This window comes from Papaver somniferum, chromosome 7, assembly GCF_003573695.1.
Source record: "Papaver somniferum cultivar HN1 chromosome 7, ASM357369v1, whole genome shotgun sequence".
Taxonomy (NCBI): domain Eukaryota; kingdom Viridiplantae; phylum Streptophyta; class Magnoliopsida; order Ranunculales; family Papaveraceae; genus Papaver; species Papaver somniferum.
The window spans coordinates 181543233-181563642 of NC_039364.1; the positions used below are offsets into that span (position 1 = coordinate 181543233).

General features: G+C 36.6%; 3 protein-coding genes across 5 annotated transcripts; 1 reads left to right on the top strand and 2 right to left on the bottom strand.

Annotated features, from left to right (window-relative positions):
- The first annotated feature begins 9986 nt into the window (after positions 1–9986).
- On the top strand, positions 9987–12932 carry LOC113299125 (probable RNA 3'-terminal phosphate cyclase-like protein). The gene is made up of 6 exons (XM_026548073.1): positions 9987–10230; positions 10309–10461; positions 11004–11185; positions 11284–11459; positions 11702–11909; positions 12527–12932. The coding sequence occupies exons 1-6, from the start codon at positions 10032–10034 to the stop codon at positions 12734–12736; spliced, it is 1128 nt and encodes a 375-aa protein (XP_026403858.1). The 5' UTR covers positions 9987–10031; the 3' UTR covers positions 12737–12932.
- Positions 12933–13539: 607 nt separating this feature from the next.
- Positions 13540–14821, bottom strand: LOC113295644. Its single transcript, XM_026543974.1, has 2 exons — positions 13999–14821; positions 13540–13898 (listed from the first exon to the last, which is right to left on the bottom strand). The coding sequence occupies exons 1-2, from the start codon at positions 14819–14821 to the stop codon at positions 13540–13542; spliced, it is 1182 nt and encodes a 393-aa protein (XP_026399759.1).
- On the bottom strand, positions 13774–17250 carry LOC113299124. Of its 3 annotated transcripts, XM_026548072.1 has the most exons (4): positions 17051–17250; positions 15971–16336; positions 13999–15730; positions 13774–13865 (listed from the first exon to the last, which is right to left on the bottom strand). In XM_026548072.1, exons 2-3 carry the CDS (start codon positions 16289–16291, stop codon positions 14861–14863), a joined length of 1191 nt encoding a protein of 396 aa, XP_026403857.1. In that variant the 5' UTR covers positions 16292–16336; positions 17051–17250; the 3' UTR covers positions 13774–13865; positions 13999–14860. The 3 variants fall into 3 exon arrangements, with proteins under 3 accessions (XP_026403857.1, XP_026403855.1, XP_026403856.1); XM_026548070.1 differs by having other exon boundaries at positions 13999–16336; XM_026548071.1 differs by lacking the exon at positions 17051–17250 and adding an exon at positions 16487–16781 and having other exon boundaries at positions 13999–16336.
- Between the last annotated feature and the right edge of the window lie 3160 nt (positions 17251–20410).

Genomic DNA, 20410 nt, shown 5'->3' on the forward strand with positions numbered 1-20410 from the left:
ATATAAATTGACCTATACATGCATGGTGACTTGCTACTTTAGCTTCACTCTCATACCATATTTCTGCAGTGTAATTATGAATTACGGGGACCATGTTTGCAGAGGCTTGATAGGCCCTTATTTCATTCTCTCCGTCATCTGCATGTACAGTGAATATTAGTTTATTTCCCATCCAGAACCTGGCTTTCTGGTGAAGGGAAGATGTGTTAATTCCGTTCTTGTGCATCCATGGACGTCCCAAAAGAAGGTTGAAACTTGCGGCGATGTCCATTACAAGGAAGTTAACATGGGTTTTTAGTGGCCCAACCTATATTTCAATGGTGAATTCACCAATTTCCACTTTCTTACCATTGTTAAATGCCCTAACCGTCAAAGATGATTCGTCATTTTTAGTAACGGTTCATATCGATCCCCATCTTCTTAGCCTCCTTTAACGTGCATATGTTGACACCAGGGTCGTTGTCCATGAAAACTGAAGATATAATCATGTTTTCCAAAACGATGGTTATGTAAAGCCCTTTGTTGTGGTTTCTTCCCTCCGGCGGTAAATCGTCGTCTGTGAAAGTAATTGCACCCGGTCTTGCAGCTTGGTCGATTAGGTGCACTAGTTCGCTGGGAGTGATTCCCGTGGGAACCTGAATCAAGCTTAGTAACTCTAACAAGGTCTGACAATGACTTGTTGATGCTTCTATAAGTCCACAAATAGAGATGTCCGCCTTTGTTCTTTGCAACTGCTAAATGAGAAAGTTATCCTCTTTGATTGCTTCTTCTTGATTGTTGGTCCTTATCCAAACTGAGTTGCCTCTAGACAGAACACCTGGATTTTCGGTCCGCAAGTTGGGAGGCTTGAACTGTCTTCCTCCCCTAGTTTGGTGTTGTACCTCTTCGCATTTTTCAGGTGGTTGTTCCGAGTATACGAACTTCCCGCTTACTGCAATGGTGAACAATGGTTTTCTATTTACCTCCCGGATGTTGGCATTTGGCGTGTTTTTCACTGCTTCTTCGTTGTTCTAGGCAATCATCCTTGCGTATTCCTTTGTTTGGACTAGCTATTCTTTTGCAAGTTCCGTTACTGGGAGTAGTTGACATACTTCGGTATTGTCGGCTTCAATGAAGTTGACTCCTCGATTCTCCGGATGTGTTGGAAGAGGATTTTGCTAGATATTAGGTTGCTTTGACGCTCCTTTAATGACTATCTTTCCTTCATCTAATAAATCTTGGATAAGATATTTCAGGACCCAACAAGAATTGGTATAATATTCCCCGCGCCCTGATGATAATTATATATCTTTGATTTGTTGAAACCCCGAGGTTTGGGATTAGGCATGGGCTTAGGGTCCCGGAGCTGGATTAGTTTTTGTTTTACTAACATAGGCAAGTACGTGCTGATTTCACCATCAAGATCAAAGAATATTCGATTTTTGCTCCTTATTTTCTCAACATATTGGTCGTGTTATCTTCCCTCTTGCAGAGGTGCTTCAGTCGCTGACGCATTCTCTGTTGCCTTGATGTATGTAGGTATGATAAGAATTGGGTTAACATAGTTGACTTCCTTATTCTTTGTTGGGGTTTTCCCCGTAAAAAATCCGGAGTATGCATCGTCTATCATAGCATCCTTAATGATAGCTATTTTTCTTTGAAAATTAAAAAGATTTTTGGGTGCAAATATGCTAATCAGACCCCTGTAAGACATGAAAACATTTTTTATTAGCATGTTTAATTGTGCTTCTTCAGATGGTCGTTCGAACATCTCGAACACTTTCTTATCGCATCGACTCATCCAGTCGATGAACCCTTCATGTGCTCCTTGTCGGAGGGACTCAAGTTGGCTTAAGAATACAATATGATCTGTATTCTTGGTGAAATGTTCAACAAACGAATCAATCATGATTGTCCATGTGGATATTTTAGATTTTTCCACATGCTGATACCAATCAAGAGCTACTACAGTCAAGCTCTGGTGGAACAAATTAAGAAGCCAATCATCGGATAACCCTTGTGGCTTTAGATAATTGATATATATCTTGATATGAGACCCTGGGGTTCCCCGACCATTATACTTTTCCATCTTGGGAAACTTGAAACCTTCGGGCAGATTTCCTTTTGGTGGCGTGTACCACACTTTTCTTTCAATGTCGATGCTTAAATTATTGACAGCCTTTTCATCACGTGCTCCTTGAAATACTCGAATTCCAAGTGTTTTTTGCTTGGTGGTGTATTTTCATTACCACCACTGTGATTTCTGGATTCCCCATTTTTGTTTTTCTCTTCATGTGGGTTTGGAGGAGCGCCTTCGGGTCCAGAACCATTTGTTTGTCAATGAGAATTAGAACCTTTTTCGTTGTTCACATTGTTTCTGGCCTCATCTTCCATCTTCTTAAAGAACTTTGTGAGTGTTTCTTCAATGATTTGTTCTATCTTTGAGGTGAGAATTTCAGTATTTCTAGTTTCCCATTGTTCGGGTTGTGAAGCATCATCTTGACTAGTCTTTCTCCCTTTCTCCGCCAACTACGAATGAAAGTTCCTTTCTTCGTTATAGTTGCCTATTTTAATTTGGGTACCTGGAATCGCAATGCTTGTTTTGGTGATAAACTATAAACATTCCCAATAAACATTTTTTTAATTCGAATCTCTTAGCGTCCCCAACAGAGTTGCCACTGTAGAAACCGCATAAAGCCATCGGACGGGCGTTCGTAGTGTGGTCTGAGAGAATTTCCCTCTCTCTGACCTCTATTATTATTAGCGTGTGTTATGGTCGAGGGGTGATGTCTATGTGCTCATCCATTTGTGAATGTTTATGGCACAAGTCGGGAAAGATAAATTCTTACTGGTTCGTTAATAAGAGTTAACACTGCAAAGAAGAGAGATGTGCTGAAGTCGCCACCTGACTAAGAGGAGTAAGGACCTTTTAACTAGTTTGTATTCTTTCGGGAAAACAAAATCTAATTATGACTTACATAAATCATGGTCTGCTGTCAGAGAGTCTGGGTAAGGAGATTCTAGTGCGGGATGGGAAGGTGTTAGGAACCCATCAAACGCCCAATCGTAAGATTGGCTTCTACTTTATGATTAAAGGGGGAATGTTTATAACTTATTTTACCAAAAACTTACAAATGCATGCTTGCGATAAAGGATCTAGATTTTGTGAGTAATCGAGAATTGAGCTCTTTGTATGAGTTATGTAGAACAAAGGCTCCGTTGGAAGGTTGGTTAAGCTGCGACTGCGGATTTAGATATTAAAAGTTTTTGTCAACCCTCAATATTTTGAGTGTCCAAGGGTCTTTGGACAATTCCTAATATATTGAGAATACTTAAGATTTTAGTTCGACTCTAGGTTTATCATGACGATAAAGGATTAGAGTCAATCCTAAACATGTTAAGTATTATCTAAAGTCTTGGATGACGATGGACTCAATAACCGGAAATTTTAGAGATGCTCCTTGTGTGATAGCAAAGAATTTATGGCTAATCTAAACATGAAAGGATGTTGCCTAATACTCTAGCTCGACTATAGGCTTACATATTTAGAATTATGCGCAATTCTTGATCTAAATTTGTAATTGGTTTAATACCAAATTTAATTCGGTAATCTACATGGGATTTGAGGACAAATCGATGTATAATAGAATTTTACTGAATATTTTAATCTAACTATAGGTCCGTCATTTAGAGTTAATTAACTCTATGTTCAAATTTGAATTTTGGATGAGACTTCAAAATTAAGCAATTCACCTGCATATTAGCTTAGTAAAAATGGAGATTAATGTTGCAATCGCTGTTTTTGACAATGGGTCCATGTGGGAAGAAATTCCTCTTTATCCCACACTTAAATTTACCCCACGTAGACAATTAATAACTTGAACGCGATAGCAATCGCGGTGCTACTGCAAGATGGAAAATCATCCCGTCCCCGCATAACTACATAACTTACCGAAGGGATAAACAATTTTTATACCTGGAATAGGATATTAAAACTTGAAAGAATTTTTACCGTTGTTTCTTACTTCCGTTGAGTATGTTAAAAGTAATTAAAAGTAATTAAAGTACTTTAAAAGTAATTAAAGTACCAGCAATTTAATGCTAATCTTTTAAAAGTTTAAACACAATACTCATATTTTGGGATTTAAATAAAAGGACAATACCAATTAAATCGCAATTAACACTTCAATCAACTAATGCTTCATAACTTAATTTGCACATACAGGGGAAGTGAATACAATTAATGATCAAAAGAGGAGTGAAATTACTCTCTTCGTTCATGCTTACTTTGTCGCTCAATCATAATTATTTTTATTTTTTTTCAACTTTGAATGTGGTACGAAATGACTAGTTGTACTCTAGACAACGATGTTGTAATGGGTAGATTTTGTGTTGTGACAATGTTGTTGATATTCTAATTTGTCTATAGTGGGCGAAAAACCAAAATGGAAATAAAGTGAAGATTTTGGTGGGATTTTTATATAGTTTTTTGGATTTGAAATGGAGGGGGCACCAATGGAAAATGGGTATGCATTGAAAGAATTGGACAAAGAAATGTTATTTTTTCATCCTCATTTTTCATCCTCTTTTAATTTCCATCCTCATTTTGGCTATGGATATAGTTATTTTTTAGGTGAGAAAGGAGAAAGAGTTTTTCTTTTCTTTTAAAAAAGTATTCCCAACAGGGAGAAAGGCTTTTTTTTTTTCTTTTGAAAAGGTATCCCCGTGAAAGACATTTTCTTTTCTTTTGAAAAGGTATCCCCCCTCCTTTTGTATTGATTTAAAATCAAAAAGTGGGAGGAAATATAATGAATTTATTTTTCTCCTTGGGTAATATGTGTCGGTAAGTGGTATGAAATGGGGTGTTGGTGGATAATGAATAGTGTTTCTTGCATTTTACCTTGTCACTATCTTGCCGATACTAGGAATTTTGCAGCCGTATTTTCCAGTTCCGAAGCGTATAAAATAATATTTTTTACGGAGGGTGCAAAATTGGGGTGGTTATTATCAATGTCTTTGTGGCTGAGATTGCAGAATACCCAGTTCTTTCTGTAAGTTATCCACTTTAACATTTATATCACCAAAATTTATTCCATTTAGATAAGTCTCTTCTGGTGGTTTGAAGTTTCTTGACAAGCTGAAAACCAGGAGAACCATTGACACTGCTTTTCCAAGCATTAGCAATAACAGTAGAGCAAGAATCATCATTTAACCAAGCGAGGAAAAATTTAAAGGGTTCCAACAATTTTGCGTGGCAATGTCAGACACCAGCATTATAGGGGTATGATAACTTCCTACCCGAGTTAAATAAAAAAGTTTGGAATTTGGGAAATGAAATTTCTAGTCTCCATTCCCTAGAGCCATATCAATTTTGGTTTATTGTGTACATGTGCCTCAGTTGTTGCTAGTCCAGGTATAATCCTTATCTACAAATCCTATGTCTTCAAGGCCGCTATTAGTGACTATTGTACTTACCCATCCATCAGTAGATGAAATAGCTCTTTGTTCATTATCAATTAAGTGAAATTTAAGGTGACCTATAAGTATCCAATGACATCTATTGGCTTTACTAAAATCTTGAATATAGTTTCATTGATCTTTTTTCTTATCAAAGATAGTATAGCCATACATGCATGTAAGGAGAAACTCAGGCTTACTTGGATCAGTTTGGACTAAAGCGTTAAACACGTTATTAGTGGCATCTAGAACATCACAATGAAAACCATTTTTCCAGAGTAGAACAAGACCTCCAGATAATCCTATTGGTTATATATAAGAACAATTTGGGTACTGAAATTATTTTAAGAGAGGTTAGCACTTGGCCTCATCTATTTTTGTCTCACACAGAAAAAATTATATATGAGTTTTGTGTTCTAATCAAATCACTCAAATGATTTCTGGTTGTGGAATTCTTGAAACCTTGAACATTCCAGGATAAGATCTTCATTGTAAACACTTCTCTTTTACTTGTGACAAGTGAAAGAAAATTAACAATGATTAAAGTTTTAAGAAGCAAGTGCAAATGCAAGTGAGAAATGTAGATGCGTTGGTTTCCTAGAAGAAATATAAACATGTATAATAACTTATGCAATTTAAAATAAAATGCTAAGCTACTAATATTATGAAAATACAATAAAGTTTTGCAAACTAAGATAATAATGAAAAGATTTTTGAGAATTACCCGACTCTCCATCCGTGGGTTTTCAGTTTGATTATCCCTTGAAGTGATTACTTGAGAATTTCGAATGTTTATGTTGGATGCAGTGGTATTGCTAATGGAAGTATCTCTGATTTCTCTTTCAGTAGAGTTGAGTCTTTAGACACTCTATATCTTTTTTCCAAGTCTAATTTCTTTATTCTCTCCTTCTTCTTCATCTTTGTTGAGTAAGAAATTTATGTTGATAACTTCTCCATCCTTCGGTGGTACAAAGACATCCTTTTTTAACATATTTCTTTTGATTACTTTTGGTAATAAGAGCAGCATTTGTTGAGATGATAGATATGCTTTTCCTTATGTTGTTTTGTTTTACCAAAAAAGTATGGCTTTCATGTGCTTTTGCCAGAATATTAGTTGCATCTTTACAGGATCCTTTGCAGTGCTTAATGACATAGAATTCAGGGCATATGCCGGCTAGTTGTCTTTCTTAGAAGAATTGTATCCAACGGCTTACACCTGCATTGGTAATATCTTTGACTCCTTCCCTCGTATGATTAGTTATATTGATGTTGACACATACTTTCACCGGAACACCACTAATACGGACCGCATCTTTAGGTTCGATGGCGACCACTTCCCCCATAATATTTCCAATCTTTGTTACAAAAACTATGTTCATGTGCTTAGGGAGTAGAAACTTAAGTTGAATCCAAAACTGTTGGAAACCCCAGTGTTTCTTTGTGTAGACCATATATGGGTTGTAGTCATGAACTACAAGCAGGTGTTTGTTAATGCTCCATGGTCTATCTTCAATCACCCTGTTCAAGGATCCCCATTTGTTGAACTTTAATATTATGAAATTAGGATCTACTTCAACTATTTTGATATGTTCCTCAGACAATAATGGTCAAGTAAACTTTTCAACAGTTTCATAACTCATCCTTCCTTCTATTATGATCTTACCAATAGTGCTAGCCTCCCAGTTAGTTTCCTCTTCTTCTTCATGAGTAGTTTATGATTGAAAAACAAGCATTTTATTAGTGTCAACTAAGTCTAAAGTGGCTTGCTTGAACTTGTTAACTAGATCTCCCATCTGGCTTGAGCTTCCAGTCTCCATTCTTTTACTTTTGTAAGTTATAGGGTCTCTGGTTTTGGTTGTGGAAGTGTAGCTACATGGAATTGGATTTAAGGAACAAACAAGTTTAGAGTTCATAGGAAAGATATGTATGATAGTTTAATATTATGGCTTGAAATACTGTAACAAATTGCTTGACTGGGCGCTAAAAGTTGGAAATTATTGTATACATATATAGACCATCCGATAAGAGTAAGATAATAAACTTTCTGTTTCAATATGTAGTTATAGTTATGGCTTTTAAAAAAAAAATGAATTCCTTCTATGGCGGGCCTCATTGAAGACTTGACTCGGCGTGTTGAACAGATCTGACATCTTCATCCATTGTAAACCACGGATACCTCCATAGACGATTCCACCTTTCAAACGATTAGCAAACTTCTCATCAAACACTATAATCACAACAACAAACGTAAAGGCAAAGGCATAATGGATAATCCAAACTGCACACACATGATGTAAAGAAATGAGTTTGTATTAGCAAAACATTTAAAATGAAAAAAGTAAACAAAAGGACTTACAAAGAAATTCTTTCTAAAAAGAAACTCCAAAATGAAGATTATTTCAATCAAAACATGAAAGATCTAATAAAATGAGATATAATCTGATAGAGGAAGAACAATAGTACAAAAATATCAGAAGTAAAAGAGATTTAAGATCATGGAAAGCGTAAAATTTTAGTGACTGAGTTGACTCATTATGGTTTTGCTCAATACGCAAAGTATATTCTGGTAGAACTTTGAGTGAAACGGTCAGGGATTCCCACCCCTATAAGTACTCAATTTCAAATTCATTTCATCTCACACCAGAATTTCTAGATCTCTCTACAATTTTTCAATCTCACACATATTCCATATTTTTCATTACTCTTCCTATTTTTCAAAGAACATCAATGAAAATTTCAGCATGACTGAGTTCATAGGAAACCAACATGGTGCCGAAAATCAAGAAGTTGTTAACCAACCCAATAAGAAGGTGATTACCCAAATTTATTACTACAGAAGATGAATGTATTTGCAGGAATTATGCTCTTTTAACTGAGACTATCTTTACAGATGAATTCCAATCCCAAACTTTTTGGGAAATTTCAAGAACAAACAACGAACCCCAACAATCGTGATATTAATGGGTTGTGTCATCGCTTCACTGTAATCAAGAAGAAATTATTAAGTATGTTGTTTTACTTCAGCAAGCGGGTCGAAACATGAGGAATGTTGACACCATGATGGACCTTGAACAAAGATGTCGTACGGAATTTCGTCACATCACCGGAAAAAACTTCCAATTTGGAAGTTGTTTTGAGATTTTAAGAGGATTTCCCAAATATAGTCCAATATTTATGTTTTAGTTTCTTAAATGTCAACTTAAGTCTAAGTATTAAGTTTTAATATTTGTCTTATTTTATTAGTTTAAATTAATAAATTTAAATGTAACTCTAATTAAATTGTAAGACTGGATTAATAATAGATGATAAGATTAATTTTCAACAATACGAGTCAAATTTCAAATTCATTAAACTTCGAATTAATCATTAGTAGTCATTTTACATGACATGAAACTAGACACTAATAATTTAAATACATATTTTAAAAATAAAAATCTAGGAAAATGTTCATCTTCTTCATTTCACATAACTTCTAATCAATGCGCTCATGAACGAAGTTTCCTTTGTTTATCTTCTTCTTTGTATTTCTTAGGCTAAGTCTTATGGGCTACATTTGGCTTCTAGATTAGACAAAAAGCGTTGCAGATTAAACAAAAAGCGTTGTCTATTCTTCAACACTACTTCTCTCTCCAGATATATCTCGGATTCCAACTAGTAGCGAGATAGTTGTGTTGTTTCGTTCGGACCAACCAAAATTTTACTTTTCGAGGAATGGTTCCGCGAGATTGATTTATTTTTTGATCCGACGACTGAGATGGTTGCGCTGTTCCATTCAACGCGGCCACATGAAATGGTTCAGCGCATTTAGATGCTAGATTAGAATTGTCATAAGACTTAAGGGGTTATTCTAGGTGACATGGCCTTTCAATCTAGATGTTAGATTCGAAGGCCATAAGACTAAGCCTTAGCTGCAGGTTTGAGTTGGTTAATATCTAAAACTTGAAGACTTCTTTTCTTTTTACTTTAATTCTTTATAACTATCACATCTCTTCTTAACAACACCTCCAAACACTACTCCAGAAAAATCAAGTTGTGTTACCAAATCAAGTTGGGTTTGGAATTCTGCGATTAGATAAATTTTGAAATAATTTAGATTGAGCAAGAAGAGATAGAGAAAATTTAGGTGTAAAAAATTAGTTTGAAAATTAACTATTTATGGGCGAGAAATAAGTAGCCGTCGGCGCTAGTCATTAGAGCGATCGCTATAATGAATATATCCAGCGATATACTCTTTATCACTGGCGTTTTTGTTAATATCGCTCGCCAGGAATTCTATCACTCAGCTGTTTCCATAATGACGCAACTAATTTGTCATGCCACTTGGTATGTCAAATATTGTTTTTTAAGCTTGTGCACGGGAATAAGCCTTAAAAGAAGGCCGAATTGAAAAGTGAAAATATCAGTATTTCTCCTGCGACGTGTCAGGACCCTGAAATAAATTTCTTGTAAATTTAGGACCTCCGGTTAAAGTTTCTTAAAGAATGGACCTGAGACTAAACCAGGATATACTTAAAATTTATTAACCTACTAAGGGATGGGAAAAGCTAAAACCCTAACTAAACCTTGGAGAGGAGCAGGAGAAGGAATATTTGGAGATGGTGAAGTACATGAAGCTGAAGGGAGGTCGACATTTCAGACAAAGGCTCGTGTTGTCAACACTATCAGGAACTCCAATCTCAATTGAAGAAATCAGAGCTGATGAAACATGGCCAGGTCTACGTTCTCATGAAATCAAATTACTTCGATTGATAGAGTTGATATCTGATGGCGGCGCTGTTGTAATCAATGAAACTGGTAACCAAATTCGTCTGTGACTTTTTACTTTGGTTTCTGGGTTTTTGGTTTTTGGATTAATGAGGGTTTTGGTTGCAGGAACTAAATTGAAGTATAACCCAGGAGTGCTAATATGCGGAAAGCGTCCTGATGCGTTTGATTGTGGTCTTAGTAGATCAATCGGATATTTCCTTGAGCCGTTGATTGTTCTTGGTTTATTTGGAAAGAAGTCGCTTGAGATTAAGCTTAAAGGTTGGTATTTTCAACTTCTTATTTTTAGTTTTAGGTGTAATAGTTGTTTTCATCTCTTAGTTGATTAAGAACATGTGTAATACAGATTTCTGAAATTGGAACTTGTTGTAGTTCAAGGTACTAAATTGAAGAGGTGAGTTGCTTATGTTTTGGTTTCAGTATTGTAAGGAGGATTTTGGATTGTTTATTTTGGTATATATACGGTTTCATTCTAAGAGTTTTTGGGTTAGTCAACATTTACGTTTCCATCAAAAAAAAAAAGAAGAAGAAGAAGAAACATTTAGGTCTTTTTAACTAATCGGTTTCCTGCGCGCCTTTCCTCATAGACGATGTCAATTTTAGATTCTAGTCTGTTATACAATTGCATAGTTGTACTCGTCATTCATATCTTCCATTCAAGTAGGTGTTGTGATAATCAAAGCCGCATGACTAGATGTGCTGGGATACAGTAAAGGTTAAAGCCCTTTGGAGTCCACTATATTAATGGTAGAAGAACATTCATTTGTTGGTGTTGTTACTGACATGTAGGATGTTTTCATCAGGAATCACTAATGATGCGAAGGATCCAACTGTTGATACTTTCCGGTCGACTACATTGAATATTGTGAAACGCTTTGGGATTGATTCAGAAGGCGCGGATCTGAAAATAGTGAACCGTGGAGCTCCACCATTGGGTGGTGGTGAAGTAATTTTGAAGGTTCCAATGGTTGAAAGTAGCTTATCAGTAAGTATCTTGTGTAATTAGGAATAGAACAATAGGGAGCTTTACGTACATTATCATGCTGCTTAGGGTTAACTTGGTATAGGTGCTCTTTTATGTAGGCAGTTACATGGATTGATGAAGGAATGGTTAAAAGAATCAGAGGAACAACTTTCTCCACCAGAGTGTCTTCTCAATTTGAAAACACTATGATTCATGCTGCTCGTGGAATCTTCAATCGCCTACTTCCTGATGTTCATATATTTACAGATCATAAAGCTGGAGATAAAGCTGGAAAGTATGTACTTTTTTTACACGAGTGTTTCTGTGCACAAAGATGTTTTTATATTTTGCAAGATACTAGCTGATATCTATATAAGCGCAATTGAAATTCCTGGGGAGTTATACATTTGTGTATTGATAAGACCATTCACTATTTCTTGAAGTTCGATCTCTCCCCCGGATGAATCATATAGCCAAGAGAACCCTTTCCTAAGAAATTGAAATATAATGTCACATCTTTCATTGGTTCTGTTGCAGATCTCCTGGCTTCGGTATTTCATTGGTCGCTGAGACCACATCAGGGTGTTACATCTCTACTGATACTGCAGTTAGCTATGCAAGAGGGGAGGATGATGAGGATGACGAGAGGAAGGAGTTGATGCCGCCTGAAAAGATTGGTGAGCAAGCTGCTTCTATGCTTCTAGGAGAGATTGAACAAGGAGGAGTGGTGGACTCAACACATCAGGTTTGTAACTGAGCTGTAATTTTGTGTGATACCATTTCCGTTATTTGCTTATTTGTTATTATGATTTCATTTCCTTATCAACACATTAACTTTTTGATTACATGACCTTAATTTTTAACCTACATGAAACCCTAAAACAGTCCATGCTTTAGTCTGCATTTGCAGAATTCCCTATTTCTTTTCTTTTAAATAAATGATGATACCGAGCTTGATTAGGAAGGCCAATACTATGATGTTGTTTAGTCACCTGAGTTGTAGAGGATTGAACATCTGAGCACCTACATGTCGGGGCAATGCATAATTTGCTGTATGGATGGGCTAGATATCTTGAAAAGCGGTAATTAGGTTAACTGTTGAGGAATTCTCTTGTTTTCTATTCCCATCAGTGTGTGTGTGCGTGATTTCAAGTAATTCTTAAGTCACATACTGACGGACCATAGGGTATCAATTTTTGTGACGGTGATTGGTGAGAATTATTGCAAAACTTATGGGGTTGTATGGGATATGGATAAATGTTACGAACTTTATACATCTGTCAAAACTCCATTTTTTATTAGTTATGTTATCTTCTCTCCTCACTGCGCGCATAAAATTGACTATAGATTATTGGATTGCAGGGTTTGTTATTCCTTCTTTGTGCTTTATGCCCGCAAGATGTTTCAAAGGTTCGTGTTGGAAAGCTCTCACCTTATGCTATAGAAACACTCAGACATATCAGAGATTTCCTCGGTGTCAAGTTTGTTATTACGCCCGATCCATCTACAGAAACTGTCATACTAAAGTGTGTGGGTTGTGGTTTGAAGAATCTCTCAAGAAAGTTCTCGTAATACCAACTATTAGTCGGGGGATGGTTTTTTTGAATAGTGATCTTTGTTTCGACAGGCTCAGAACTAATGCAAACGAGTGTACAAGCTATAAGAAATACTTGGTAGATGGACAACAGTATTAAAATTTCATAGTTATGTTGTTTATGTTAAAAAAAATTTGTGGGATTCACATATGTTGCAGCATTAGTTTTGATTTGTTGCTGTGTGATACCATCCTTCTCCGTTTTCCAGAGTCAAACATCAAATGACATCACAAGGGATTCAAACTGTTTCCTTATAAAAATTCAAGAAGTACAACATGGTTCCCATCCCAGTGTGGATGATCGGAAATAATGATAAAAACTTCACAATAACTCTTTGGAGTTGCAAGCCACTAATTATACTCCCTACAATAGATTTGCGCAACCTAAAACCCCTCCAGGGTAAAATTAAAAATCTTTGATCGACATATTGAGAGATCAAATAAGTTACCCATACATCCAAATTTGTAACATGCAGAAATAATCATTCACATCATTTTGTAATAATTACCACCTGGCACCTTCTTGGCTTTTATGTACACCTCAGTCTGTACTATTTCTGGAGTTTTCATTCCATAAAACAATAACTTTGTATTCAAAGAAATAGGAATTCCTGATTCATGCATATGGTCTTCCTATCCACCTCAAAATCGCAATGTATCATTCTTAGTCTCTGTTGATAAGCCATGCTCCATGGCTCTATAATATTAAATTCCCTAGCTCTACAAGACTACTTACGTATTCGCATCACTACAGTCATTATCTACTGAACATCCAGCTATTTCAGACATTACAAATTTGTTCAGCTGCTTTCACTTCCTTGCTACACCCGCCGATCCATTCATCCATTGGACTGATAGGTTCAAGAAATATGTCAGTGTAATCTGAGTTTGAAGCAAGTACATTTTGAAACCGGAGGTTATGGTGAACGAAAGTCAGCTCAGCCAACCGTTTTTGCTCTAAACAGTTCCTTCCCTTCATATGTAGTTCCTCAGTTAGACTCCTTTTCAAACCATATCTTAAGGCACCAGTACAGGTCTGAGACAGAATTCTTATAGCAAATCGTTGTAATTCAGGGCATTCGCCTCCATACAGGGACCACCACTTTGCTGAATGAAGAATAGCAATCATCAATTCAGGATCTAAGATTCAGCCTATAGTTGATAATAAAAAACTAACCAGATATTGTAATAATAAAAGTGTAACTGACAAGATAGAAACTAGAGTAAATATTCTTCATACCTGGAGCAAGCATTGCTCTTTGATCAACAGCATCCCCGTCGCCGAAAGTTCCACTAGCGTTTCTATACTTATCGAATTGTGATGCTATCAAGTCTTGATCACGTTCATCCTCCACAATTCGCACGATGCAGCACAGAAGTCCGGCCTTGACCTCATTATCAGCATAGAAATCTTTAAAGTAAAAGAGACCCGGATTTAAATAGTAGCCTGCTGCATGGATAGGGCTATGGAGTTGGTCATCCCAAATCTCATCGATGACTGTCCAAAAAGGCTCATATTTGGTTTTCCTGCCTTCATACTTCTTTTTTATTTCCTCCTTGACCAGGTCCATTTTCTCGTATATGTAGCCCAACTGAGGTCTACTATCTCCTCCATTAATTAGATGCAGAGCATTTATAAGTGGAATACTTGCCTTCAAAAGCATATCGACTTCAGTCCAGAAAGATGGCTCCCCGGTGACCAAATCAGCCACCATCCTTCCATCAGCTGTTGAAGCCAAGGTCAAGTTCTTCCATTCTGGCGAAGTAAACATCTTCCTCAAATTCTTCTTTTGAGACTCGATTCTCTGCAATATTAAAAAAGGCACCATTGATCTTATCCTGCAGGAACTAACCAGGTCGAACCCAAGAGTGTGTTTCCTCATGAGCTTCAAAACTGTGGCATGGCTGTAAATGAACTTAGTAATGGCCTTTGCTTTGCTGAGAACTCTCTCAGTATCCAACATTCCTATCTTCTCCAACATGAGGCCTATGCAGTGAGATGCACAAAAAGTCCAAAATATACTCTTATATTTTGCTGTCATTTGTTTACCAACTTCCTCCATTGAACCCAGGGTAGTGTATGTGACAATTTGAACCACATTCTATACTCCAACCTCATCAATAACTCCACTTATCAATGAGATCATGGCATCTACATCTCCAATGGAATCTGAGAAATCGGCCGACTTCAAGAATATGGGACCCTGTGGGCTATCAACTACAAAATTAACCATATTCCGCCCTTTCTCACCAGTCCACCCATCCAGCAATATACTGCACCCTGTGCTTCCCCAAGAACACACAACTTCCCGCACATGCTCTCGCATTGCTTTCAGTTCTCCCTCTAGGATCCACCCTTTTAGATCATCACGACTAGGGACCTTGTATGTCGTGGATTCACCTCCAACCAAAGCATGTATCATTTTCTCAAAGGTAGATGAGTTTGCAGCACTAAAATCTATTCCATTTTCTATAAAGAATCTGCCGATACACCTCTGGGTTTGCTTGGATGAGACATCTTCAGCGTCTTCTTTATTCTTCACTTTGTTTTTCTTTTCGGGGTTAGGCAAAACCTGTAATTTCTCATCTTTTTGCTCTGATCCCGAGTACTCCATTATAACACTTGGTTTCCTCTTCCGCAACAAAGCGGGTAGACTGTATTTCTTAATTTGTACCTTAATATCCTCTGGAACTTCAACGCAAGGTGATATAGTTCCACGTATTCCGCCTAAGTGTTTCTTAAGGAGAGTATAACTACAGATCTCCTTTGCGCAATAATTGCACCTAACCCAATCTTTTTTCTTATCAAGAAGTGTACAATGATCTTGAATGTCTATACTCACTTCATCAGGGGCCGAGTCATCAGAGCTGGAATCCCTCTTCCAAGAAGAACTAGATTCGGACAATTGAAGAACTTCCCTGTGTTCGTCTGGTTTCTTTGTTTCTGGCAACAAACTGTTCCTCATATGTACCTTAACATCCTCTGGGACTTTAACACAAGGCACTACATATTCATGTAGTCCTCCTAAGTGATACTTAAGAAGAACGTAACTATCAATTTCTTTTCCACAATAATTGCACCTAACTCGCTTTTTGACGCCATCTACAAATGTACCATGATCCTGAGAACCTACAGTAGCTGCATTCTTACCTTGTCCAGAATTGTTCACATGTGCTATCGTTGTTCTAGGCAAACTGTTCCTCATTTGTACCTTAACATCCTCTGGGACTTTAACACAAGGCAATACAAATTCATGCATTCCTCCTAAGTGATACTTAAGAAGATGGTAACTATTTATTTCTTTCCCACAATAATTGCACCTAACTCGCTTTTCGACGCCATCTACAAGTGTACCATGATCATGAAATCCTACAACAGCTTCATTCTTACCTTGTCTAGAATTGTTCACATATGCTATCTTTTTTCTGGAACTGCTTCCACTTTGTACCTTCACATCCTCTGGGATGTTAACACAAGGTGCCATAATTGTGCTATGATCAAGAATGCACACATTCACTTCATTCGTTGCCATTGCTTTAGATCGAAAATCTCTTTCTGCCAAACTTATCTTTTCAATCTGCAACAGCATATTAGAAAAAACGCAAAATCTTTAGAGTTCTGTGTATATAGAAGCTCTATATCGATAGTATCCCATTATAAGAACAAATGTACAAGTACAACAGATAATCCTAAACAAGAAAGTGTTGCATGAATCTATGATGCTTACTATTAAGGGTGCTCAATAGCCATCCAGAATTGGTTTAGCAAAAATATTATACCAGTCCATAGAAATGAGCATGCAATAGAAAAGAAGGGCAAAATTGTACATTAATCCAACCAGATTGAAGAACTCATGTCATGGAAATCTCAACTAAAGCTTCATTAATTGACAACTAAAGATGAACAAGGGTTTCAATTAGAACAACTCAAACATTCGAATTAAAGAAAAAACCTAGAGATAAATCCAGATATAGAAACAAAATAAGGCAAGAAGAAGTAAAAAGCTTAAACCCACTTCGACCAGGCAATACACAGGAGGTAGCTAACTAAATAAGGCAAGAAGAAACTTTGATCATGATTTATGAACCTAACATCCAACAATTTTTTTTCTCGACAGCCATTAAAATTACTGGTTGTTGAGTGTACCCCATGAGGGCTAGTGTTATGAGCAAAAAAAAAAAAAAACAACCATTACTCTAAGATCAAAAGGCAATAAGATTTTAAATTAGTAGAAGAAGAAACAGTGACATGTTTTACTAGACCATGAAAAACAACACAAAGGGTCACTTACTTGGAAGTTGGAACAACAATTTTGATGATGCTGTAAAAAAATCTAATCTTGATTTCGTTAAACAACAATAAACAAATGGGGTGACGTGAGGCGATGATGAAACTTAAGGTGATGGAAGAGTTGGAAAATGGTTTCACTGAAAAATATGAGAGAGGAGGAAGAACTAGACTAGAGAGGGGGTGAGTCTCACTTTATCAGACTGTGCGTCTTCTCTGCAGTTGTCATACAGACATTTTCAGGAAACAAAATTCTCATCTGTCTTTTTGTCTCTACGATAATGGGTCCCATCCCATATCAATTTTACCCGATGCCGATACAAATACTCCTGGCCCTAGCTAGCAATATCAATTTTTTTTCTTCATTTTTTAAGAAAACCTTACGGGGTTTGTGCTCGATTGATTTCGGGGGAATTGAGTGTATTTTACATCTCAGGGATTTTGAGAGAGTTTGAGAGAGTGTAGGGAGTTTGAGAGAGCTTTGTGTTTTTGAGTTCAGAGAGTTTGGGGGAGTGTAGGGAATTTGAGAGAGTGTAGGGAGTTTGAGAGAGTTTTGTGTTTTTGAGTTCAGGGAGTTTGGGGGAGTGTAGGGAGTTTGAGAGAGTTTATTAGAGGGAGTTTGGGGAAGTTTGAGAGAGTTCACTCCTAACTCATTCTCTTTTAAGAAACAATAAACCCTTATTTGCAAATAACATTGATCTTTAATCAAAAGAAAAAAATAAATGAAAATGATCATATCTCTGTATCAATAGTATGTTATTTTGTGCAACGAGATAATTTTTTTCCCTTCAATTTAACGGTCTCCATACAATTCTAGCTCCCTTTGTTCACGAACATTTTCCCACATATCAGCCGCTATACTCTTTCTCCATGCATTAGCTTCTTGACGTTGTTGTTCTTGAGTTTGTTGTGTCAAAATTTCATCGTCATTTACAAGCGTTGATGGATGGCTATCTTCCTCTTCCTCGACCGGAAACTCATTTGAACGGCATTCTTTTCGTAAGAAGTTGTGTAGGCCTGCACAAGCTGTCATTATCTCCGCTTGCACCTGATACGGAAATGGAGGTTGAGACTTAAAGATCAAGAAACGAGACTTCACAACACCGAACAATCTTTCAACTACATTCCTCAAAGAAGCATGACGCATGTTAAATAATTCTTCAGCCTTTTTCGCATGATTACCCGTACCAGAAAATTCTTTCAAATGATAACGTTGTCCACGAAATGGTGTTAAACAATATCGTCGGTTTGCAAACCCACCATCCCCCAAGTAATATTTACCTGAATAAAACACAAAAAGAAAACTTCGTCAAGTAGAACCCGAATATAACTTAACCAAAAAGCACCGTATGAATTGGCTAAAACACGCCAATATGGAATGAAGTACGCCACTGTATTGAACTTTGGCATATAGAATATAAGAGAAGTATGTGTCTAAATAAGAGGACTTAACAAGTGATAGTGATTCTCGATGACACCCATGCAAAGTAGCAAGCCAATTAATGCATGATGACATAACAAATTATGAAGATAGCTGTAAAGGAATTCTGTTTCACCGAAACACAGTTTCAGATTGTCCAATCTTTGCAGTACTAATACTTACCTGATCCTCTTGAAATTTTTACGGTACACTTACAACTCAATATTCCACAACATACTCAAAAATCATAGCATTCCAACGGTTCATTAAAAAGATACATTACTCAGAACCCGACTACTTTCAATACGTGCATACAGAATTCAGTTTCGGATTTCTCACACTTTGGTGTACCTAAAGTGATCAGAACTTCATGAAATTTCTATAGTAGGAAACCTTCATATATACAAACATCATACTAAAATTTCAGCTTTGTACGATAAGCGGAGAATGAGATAAATAGGAATCAGTCCCCTATTCGGGATTTAAACTCAGCAGACCATAATCATATATTGTGCAAGCTTTGCAGTGGCAAACGTGACCTGATTCGCGTGAAAATTTTACTGTACTTCTCTAACAAGGTAAACTACGACATAATCAAATTTCATCATATTCCAACGGTTGAATTTAAAGATATCATTATAACAAAAGCACCGTATGAATTGGCTAAAACACGCCAATACGGAATGAAGTACGCCACTGTATTGAACTTTGGAATATAGAATAGAAGAGACGTATGTGTCTAAATAAGATGAATTAACAAGTTATAGTGATTCTCAATGACACCCATGCAAAGTAGCAAGCCAATTAATGCATGATGACATAACAAATTATGAAGATAGCTGTAAAGGAATTCTGTTTCACCGAAACACAGTTTCAGATTGTCCAATCTTTGCAGTACTAATACTTATATGATCCTCTTTAAATTTTTATGGTACACTTATAAATCAATATTTCACAACACACTCAAAAATCATAGCATTCCAACGGTTCATTAAAAAGATACATTACTCAGAACCCGACTACTTTCAATACGTGCATACAAAATTCAGTTCCGGATTTCTCACACTTTGGTGTACCTAAAGTGATCAGAACTTCATGAAATTTCTACAGTAGGTAACCTTCATATATACAAACATCATACTAAAATTTCAGCTTTGTCTGATAAGCGGAGAATGAGGTAAATAGGAATCAGTCCCCTATTCGGGATTTAAACTCAGCAGACCATAATCATATATTGTGCAAGCTTTGCAGTGGCAAACGTGACCTGATCCGCGTGAAAATTTTACTGTACTTCTATAACAAGGTAAACTACGACATACTCAAATTTCATCATATTCCAACGGTTGAATTTAAAGATATCATTATAATCAAATCATGCAATTTCTTACCAAGATCTTTTGAACCACAAATTAGGGTTTTGACAGAGAGAGAGTACCCACAAGAAAAACTATACACACAATCAAAATAAACAATCATGGAGATCAAAGATATGAAAAACAATCAAAATAGTACACAAATCAAACTATTATAAACAATCATGGAGATCAAAGAAGAAAAAAAACATACCTGGAAAAAAACGTTTCCTCTTCTTTCTCCTATGGTTTTCTACGCACCAACCTCCTTCCCAAATCTCTATTCTTTTGAGAGATTTGTTGTGAGACCAAAATACACTAAAAACTCCTTCGAACTCCCCAAAGCAACCAACTCCCTATTATTGTAGGGTTTTATGACTAACAGGGAGTTCAAGAGCTTTTTTTAAACTCCCCAGCGACTAACAGGTGTTTTCTAGAGAGTTTAGGAGACTCCTCTAAACTCCCCCACGACTAACGGAGATTTGGAGAGACTCCCTCAAACTCCCTCAGGACTAACAGGAGAAAACCTAAATACATTAAAATCTCTTGAACTCTCCCACGACTAACCCCCTGTTAGGCTAAACGGAGCCTA

Coding starts and splice junctions, on each gene's coding strand:
- LOC113299124 (XM_026548070.1), bottom strand. CDS start 16,291: ATGGCAACGAATGAAGTGAATGTGTGCATTCTTGATCATAGCACAATT.
- LOC113299125 (XM_026548073.1), top strand. CDS start 10,032: ATGGTGAAGTACATGAAGCTGAAGGGAGGTCGACATTTCAGACAAAGG. Junction 10,231..10,308: donor TGTTGTAATCAATGAAACTG/GTAACCAAATTC, acceptor TTTTGGTTGCAG/GAACTAAATTGAAGTATAAC. Junction 10,462..11,003: donor GCTTGAGATTAAGCTTAAAG/GTTGGTATTTTC, acceptor TGTTTTCATCAG/GAATCACTAATGATGCGAAG.
- LOC113295644 (XM_026543974.1), bottom strand. CDS start 14,821: ATGGAGGAAGTTGGTAAACAAATGACAGCAAAATATAAGAGTATATTT. Junction 13,899..13,998: donor AAGAGCAATGCTTGCTCCAG/GTATGAAGAATA, acceptor GCTGAATCTTAG/ATCCTGAATTGATGATTGCT.